The 8325-nt window shown below is 31.4% G+C and overlaps 1 protein-coding gene across 1 annotated transcript; it reads left to right on the plus strand.

Annotated features, from left to right (window-relative positions):
• Positions 1–668: 668 nt before the first annotated feature.
• On the plus strand, positions 669–6470 carry LOC136204109 (protein DETOXIFICATION 17-like). Its single transcript, XM_065995306.1, has 8 exons — positions 669–1134; positions 1990–2534; positions 2625–2711; positions 3531–3587; positions 3674–3912; positions 3993–4111; positions 5228–5314; positions 5694–6470. The coding sequence occupies exons 1-8, from the start codon at positions 847–849 to the stop codon at positions 5757–5759; spliced, it is 1488 nt and encodes a 495-aa protein (XP_065851378.1). The 5' UTR covers positions 669–846; the 3' UTR covers positions 5760–6470.
• Positions 6471–8325: the final 1855 nt, after the last annotated feature.

An 8325-nucleotide genomic window follows, 5' to 3' on the forward strand; every position in this document is an offset into this window, starting at 1 on the left:
AAGTTCTAGGAAACAAGTTGAGGGAGTTGTTAGCCTTTTTGTTTCTCAAAATTTGTGAGGAGGGGGTAATTCCATTTTAAAATTTGTGAGGAGGGGGTAATTCCATTTTCGAAAAAGAGAAAACATCAAGGTCGCATGCCAATTCACTGTTAGTTCTAAACTTATTAAATTGAAGTCTCATCATGCTTTGAATCTCCACCTTAGGATTCTAATAAGTTTAGATCTAATGGTGAATGACCAAATTCTACATGATCATTAAGGTGCATGTGATCAAGACTGGATCGCATACAGACTTACAAGGAGATTACATATCAGTCCTCGGAGAACTTCAAAAACAAAAGCAGGAATCGAACTCAATTGAGATGTTACATGAGTTGTAGGAATTACAAATGGCTCGACCTAGATTCTAAAAAGGACAGTGGGATCAAATTCAAGTGGGGTGCCACGAGACTGCCAGAAATTATATACTGGACTCGAACAATAATAACACAGAGAGTCGTTTCCTTATTGTTGAGCTCCACTAGTATTAGTCTTGAATTATTATAATAAGCTTATAGTATTTGTCCAATCAAAGAAAGGCAGAAAAATATATTAAAAAAGCAACATTTACGTGAAATTAGTATAAATAAGTGTGAAGATAACCATTGAAATAGACTAGACTGCTTTGCTACCCCATTTTGCTCCTCTTTATCGTGTGTCTTTATTAATGTTGATGCATGTATAGCTCAATCAATTATAAAACAAAACATCTTTTTTTCCCCAAAGGACAACCACTTGTTTTTTCATAACATCCCCACAATTTCAATCAAACCCACCATACTTATTTAGCTTCAATTCCAGACCCCCATGACATTAAAAAATATGGATATTGAGAAAAATGATCATACTCCTAATATTACAGCAGAGGCAAGCACAGAAAATGTCGGTGAAAAAGGAGAAGGATTTAGCAAGAAGGAGATATTGGGAGAGATGAAGAAGCAGATATTGATTGCTGTTCCATTAGTGTTACTGAATTTATCATGTGGGTTGATGCAGATGGTTGGTATATCATTTGTTGGTCATCTTGGTGTTCTTCCTCTTTCTGCTGCTTCTATTGCTAATTCTTTTGCTTCCATGGCTGGTTACACTTTGTCGGTAACACTTTTTTCTCTATCTTTCTCAGTACTTTAAGTTTGTCTGTGACTTACATAGTATCTCATTAGCACTTTGACGTGATAAATTATCTAAATCTATATCACAGAATAAGAGACAATTTAGACAAATTGAAATCGCATATCGCTTTAAACAAGTTAGAGTAATAATTATAAACAAGTTTAAAGACGCAATAGATAACTTTGAAGAATTTGGAGAAGCTAATAAATCAATTTACACAAGGTTGGAGACTAGCGGAACACTTTATAAATTCAGGTGTCATTTGGGTTTCTTAGCGGAGTTTAGAGGAATACATCTATCTGTCTGTCTTTCTTTCTTTCTTTCTTTCTCACTTTTATCTCGGATAAATTGCACTTATGGTCTTTCTACTTTTTTTTTTACTTTTGTTAGGACCCTTAAGCTTCAAAATCCGATTATAACCACTGAATTTTGTACTTTACTGACATGATTCTTTTATCGTTGAACAAGTCAAAAATACTGATGACGACACCAAAACAAAAAATTCTAAGAATTTAAGTTGTTTAAAACCACATTTTTCAGAATTTTTAGAATTTGCTCTCTAAACAACTATTTTATCTATTTTAACCGAACAACTACATTACTTCAAAACCAAAACGTTCAAAATTAATCAGCTATATAATGAATGGTTATATGCTATTACAGTTATAATCTTGTCCAATGGTAAAATGAGTCGTCATGTTAGTAAATTGCAACACTTAGAGACCATAAATGAAAACAAGAACAAAGTTTAGAGACCAGAAGTGTAATTTGCCCTTTTTATCTCTCTAAACCTTTCTAATGATTAATCTTCTTAATTATGTATGTGGCATTTTTCAGAGAGGATTAGGAAGTACGTTAGAGACATTTTGTGGACAAGCATATGGAGCAAAACAGTATCGATTACTCGGAATCCATATGCAGCGAGGAATGCTAATTGTTCTCATAATAAGTATTCCAATTGCAGTTATGTTTTCTAACGCTGGTGAGATTCTGAAATTCTTAAGACAAAATCACGAAATAGCAGATGAAGCTGGAAGATATTCTCGACTCCTCGTACCTGGATTCTTTGCAATGGCTCTAGTTGAATGTGTGGTCAGATTCCTTCAGACACAAAACAAAGTAAACTCACTTATGATAGCTTCAGGAATTGCTACTTTAGTATGCATCCCAATTTCTTGGGCTCTTGTCTTTAAAACAAGCCTTGGAATAATGGGTGCTTCAATGGCTATCAGTATCTACGGTTGGCTCCTTGCTTTTATGTTAATAGCTTATATTTTGTTATCTCCTTCTTTCAAAGAGACATGGACTGGTTTTTCATCAGAAACGTTTCATGGTATTCCTAAGTTTCTTAAACTTGCAATTCCTGCAACACTAATGCTCAGGTGAGGTGATCTTATCTATTAATTTCTCCAATTTAATTAGCATTATGGATTAATAGTTTTTTCTGATGATTAATTGGTTGAAATGTACAGCTTGGAGGTATGGTCACTGGAGATAGTAGTTCTTCTGTCTGGTCTGCTTCCAAATCCTAAACTTGAAGCATCTGTCCTTTCTATCAGGTTTTAAATTAACATAAAATTTCCTTTAAAATGGACTTTAATGTTGGGTGAAATGTGTTAGAGACTAATATAAGATATATAATTAGCCTTAACTATTAGGTGGAGCTGCATATTGTAGTCTAGGATTCAAGTCCTGACAACCTCATTAATTTATAGATTAAAAACATACAAGTAGGATGAGTCTGTATTGTACATGCTGAATTTGCATGTGTAGGTGTATCAGATCTTAATATAAAATATAAGATTGGATATTAACTATCAGCTTGAAGTGTTGGTTAAAACCGTTCCATGACATGTATTTTCAATCACTAAAATATTAGTGGTATATGCACGGTTAGATCTAACGATGAATGTTGAAATTTATTTGATCATTAAGATTAATCGTAAACACTGCTGCATTGACACATATATGCTACTTTAGTAAGTATATTGTCTTAAAATCTACTATAATGACAACCCATAGTGCTACTTTAGTGACATGATGCTTTTGACGTCTTTGATGTATATTGTTAACAAATTAGTCCACAACTAGAAAGAAAAAATATAATACTAATGGAATATGGTACTTTCATATATAAATGGATAAAAGGGTTGCTTCTAATTTCTCCTTTTGATACGTGTCAGCAACAGAAACGGTTACACACATATATAATCAAATCATAATACTAATTTGAAGAAAAAAAAAATTGAAATTTGGACTAAATTGATATTCAAAGTATATTTAGGGGGCAAATCAGTCATAAGATCCAAGTAGAATATTCTATATAGACAATACAATAATGCTTTAATCATGTGTATGTTTTTTTTGGACACTTGCAGCTTTAATATGCATATGCTGACATACATGCTCCCTTTCGGTCTATCTGGTGCTGTAAGGTACATGTGATTGTGAAATTAATATAAACTCCTGAATTTTGCCTACTTTTCTAGAAAACAACAAAACAAAAATATTTTGATTACAGCACAAGGGTGTCAAATGAACTCGGTGCGGGCCGTCCACAAGCGGCACGTTTAGCAGTCTATGCTGCGGTGTTTATGGTTGCTATGGAGGGTTTGGGTGTGGCTACAATTATTGTTTCTGGTCGAAGATATTGGGGGCATTTGTTTAGCCATGATAAAGAATTGGTGAAATATGTGGCTCATATGATGCCAATTCTTGCAACTTCACATTTCATTAATGCTATTCAAACTGTGCTTTCAGGTCGGTCTGTCTATGTATTTATTTCATATGACTCTGATGTTTGGCATATTGCAATAATGAAATGAAATTGTGAAAATCAGGGACGTGCAGAGGATGTGGGTGGCAAAAGATTGGAGCATTTGTGAATATGGGTTCTTATTATATTGTTGGAATTCCTTTAGCTGCTGTTTTAGCTTTCGTCTTCCATGTTGGAGGAAAGGTAAGTTTCATAAAAAAAAAAATAAAAAATTTTAGGATAAAATCTAAAAAAAATTTGCTTTTATGTTTTGTACTGGTTTTTATAACAAAAGAAAAATGTTTAAACAGATATTAAAGTTTTGGTTTTGCTAAAAACAAGAATCATTTAATTTGACATTTTACAAATTAATAAATAAAAAATTACAAAAATTAAAATTTACTTAGTACTGCATTTTTCTTTATCATGGAACAAAATCTTTTGTTTTCCAAAATTACCATTTTTGGAGTTTTGTATCTTTAGACATTCATTTTTTTCTTTTCTGTCAAACTATATCTAAATGACATCGAGATTAAAAAGTTGAAGAACTAAAATTGCTTAAAATATCATCAAGTTTTTAAATTTTTTAATTTTGAGATCTTATAGTTAACAAAGCGAAAAACATCATCGCAAAGTGAAAATTTCAATCCCGTTTGGACAAAAAAAAAATTACAAATACTACAAAACATGAAAACACATGTTTTTTAGACTTTAAACTAGATTATAATAATAAAAAATTAAAAAAAAGGATAAGGTGTAAAAATACACCTAACATTTATACATAGGAGCAATTTTCCCTCTAACATCTAAAATGATGCAATTTTATCCATAACGTGGACAATCAATAGCAATTTTACCTCCAATATTGACATGTTGGGTCAACTGGAGAAACTATTCATCAAATTATATTTTTGATCATGAATCTTGTCATCTGCACTTCAAATGTGCGTCATTTTATCACCAATTAGTAACAGATCACAAACATATGATTAAACGTGGAAATTTTTAAAAATATATTGTATTTTGTATGAGTTGGATAAAAAAAATCTAATATTTCGCCGAATTTAAAAATATTAATCTCAAATTCTATTATTAATTTATAAAAAAAATTTAGAATCAACTTACGTGCTATTATGGCATAATAAAAAAATATCTATATTTTATAATAATTTTAAAATTGACCCAACTTATTGTTACTGATAAAATTGCTTTTGATTGCTAATATTAATATTAAAAATAAATGGTATAATCTTATTTTTTCACCTCCTTAAAAAGAAAGCATTATTTGTTTAATTATTTGAATATGGAAAATGATTGCAGGGACTGTGGATTGGGATAACGGTGGCAATGTTTGTGCAAGCAATTTGTCTTTCAACCATAACTCTTTGCACTGATTGGGATAAACAAGTATGTACTTCTTTTTCCAATTACTTGTCTTTTGTTAACTACAAATTTAACTCTAATATATAAAATAATTTAAATTTAATTTTAATATTTTTAATTTAATATCGAAAATCTTAAAAAAATTGGTTTGATTGTTATTTAAATGTCACATTACACCTTCCTCACATAGATTTGATGTGATAGTTAAATAACAATCAAACCAGTTTTTTTTATTTTTTTATAATGTAAAACTAAAATTGATATTGGTTAGAAACATTAATATTAAATTTATATTATTTTATATATTAGGACTAAATATAAGTTTTTTTTAGAAAAACACTAGGATCAAATTTGATTTTATCCCTTTATATATATATTTACAATCATTTTCATTGTTTTGTAGGCAAGGATAGCTATGGAAAGAGTGCGAAGTGGATTGGTTGCTAAAGAGGCTAATGTGTCGTCTTGAGGAGGACTAAAAAAAGGGTAAAGTTCAAATAAAACCCATGTGGTTTCACTAATTTTCAGAAAAAGGACTGTGGTTTACTTTTTGTTAAAATGAGGATTGAGGTTTCGTACTTTTAATAATGCTAGTAAAACTATCTTTAACGACCCGAAAATGAAAATTTTCAAGAATTAAAGTTGTTTAATGTCATATTTTTTATGGAACTACATTTTCGATTTTAGAAAATCATCTTTTTGGAACTTTCTCTCTCTAAACATTAACTTTCTCTCTCTTTACCAAACATCATCTAAATAATCTCGAAATAAAAAAGTTGAAGAATTAAAGTTGCTTAGAATACTAGTAGTTCTTAAAATATGTCATTTTTGAAGTCGTCAAAGGTGATTTTAATCGTATCAATCGAAAAAGTCCTTATTTTGCTAAAATTGAAAACCTCAGTCCTCGTTTTGACAAAAAGTAAACCACAGTCCTTTATCTGAAAATTAGTGAAACCACAGGGGTTTTATTTGAAATTTACCCTAAAAAAAATGAGGGAATTAGGTGGGAAGGAATATCAAACTTTAGCCTGAATGAAAATAAAATACTTTGAGAAATTCCTTCAACTCTTGCTATTTATTGTTCACAGTTAGAGATGTCAATTTCCTCACCAAAAAAAAAGTGCTGTATATCATTTTATAGTATATGATGGGTGTGAAAAAAAAATATGCACATTTAATATTTGATTTTTTAGGCATAGTAGTGCAAGAGTATTTTATAAAATTTAACCAAATAATAATAGGGAAACTTACAAAATTCAAAAATAAAAAGAATACTTTTCTACTTTCTCGTTCACTTTACATGGTATCAGATTATAATGGTAAAAAATAATCCAACTCTCAAAAATGATGAGGAAGAAGAAAATGCAAATGTATGCATGTGCATTACAAGATGAAAATGATGAAGTCATTGTAGAAGAAGCTTCATCGGAATTTGAAAATGACGAAGAAATATCTCACCATTTGGAGAGCTGAAATGAAGTTCCAGATGCAAATCGAACTGGAGGAAATCGTAATGGCGACATATCTCGAGATTAAAATCAGAATGCAAATCGTAGTGGTGTTTTTATAGATCGTAACAGTGTTGTGATACATAAGAAATGAAGCATCTTTCAATCGATCAGAACTGCTGATAATCCAGGTTCAATTTTAGTCAATAATCCTTTAATTGGCAAAAACTATATCTCGTGACATAGATCAATGTTGATAGCTTGACAAGTTAAAACGCGCACTAATTTTGTGTTGAAGGATCAAGTCAATTCAAAATGAACCTGATTTTGATGAGTATGAAAATTGGATGCAAAATGAAAATCTTGTTTTCTCGTGGCTTATTAATTCCATGTCAAAAGAATTAGGAGATACTTTCTTATTTGCACCAACTGCCATGGATGTATAGAAAAAATTAGATGATGTATATTTATACTTTCATCTCAAAAAGAATTGAACATAATTTCACAGGCTCAGATGACAACTATAATATTTTTCAATAAATTGAAAAGACTCTAGGATGAGATAGTTGTGTTGAAGCTAGTCACTAATTAATTGTACATGTGGAGAAGCAAGGATCATTGTGCATAGCATTTGTGAAGATGATAAGTTAATGCAGTTTTTGTGTGGTCTAAATGTGGAATATGATCATGTCAAACATCGGATATTGCTGAAGGATCCTCTACCTACAGTGAACAAGGCATGTACAATGTTATTTCGCATCGAAAAAGAAAAAGAAGTCACACCAGCATAAGGTAGTGATTTTGAACATTTCTCTAATGATGAGCCTAAAGTAGCTGACTTTGGTTCTTCTTCTAAGAATGTTGGTACTTCTAAAGGAGTTAAGGATGGTACATCTCATTATTGTGATGTTTTCAAAACAAACAGGCATGATAAGAGCAGTTGCTTCTGTATGCATGGATATCTTGGTGGTGGAAAGGGCCAAAACGCAGTGTTTTAACTGGTTCTAGAGTAGGATCTTCCTCTAAGGCTTTACTGATACAAGGCACACATCATACACCACTTTATGGTTCTGATTCTAATGATGATGCTAAAACTACAACTCGGTTGACTGAAGATATGCAGAATGTTGTTCAAGCTAAAATTCAGAAGTAGTTAAAAGATAAGAAGAGAATCAGTTCAACTCACAAATCTAGCGATTTTCTGCTTTTGCCTCATTTTGAGGTAATTCTGATTAAGCTCCTCAAGTTATTAGTATCAATAATGTTCCATGTGTGGTGGATTCAGGAGCCACTACACACATGACTTATTCTGTGCAGCATAACCTCAGTGAAGTGAGGTATTTACTCAAGCCAGAGAAGGTGCATCTCCCTAATGGCTCCATAATAGTTCTTAACCAAGTTGGCACCGTTGTGTTTAAGTTGTAATTGAGGAAGTCTTATTGATACACACATTCCAATACAACCTCCTCTTAGTGGGGCAACTATTGCAAAACAAGAAACTTAGATTTCTTTTCACGAACGATTGTGTTTTACTACAGGACACAACAATTAATTATGTGTTAGCTAAAGGTTACAAGCATCATGATT

Source organism: Euphorbia lathyris, chromosome 8 (genome assembly GCF_963576675.1).
Source record: "Euphorbia lathyris chromosome 8, ddEupLath1.1, whole genome shotgun sequence".
Taxonomy (NCBI): domain Eukaryota; kingdom Viridiplantae; phylum Streptophyta; class Magnoliopsida; order Malpighiales; family Euphorbiaceae; genus Euphorbia; species Euphorbia lathyris.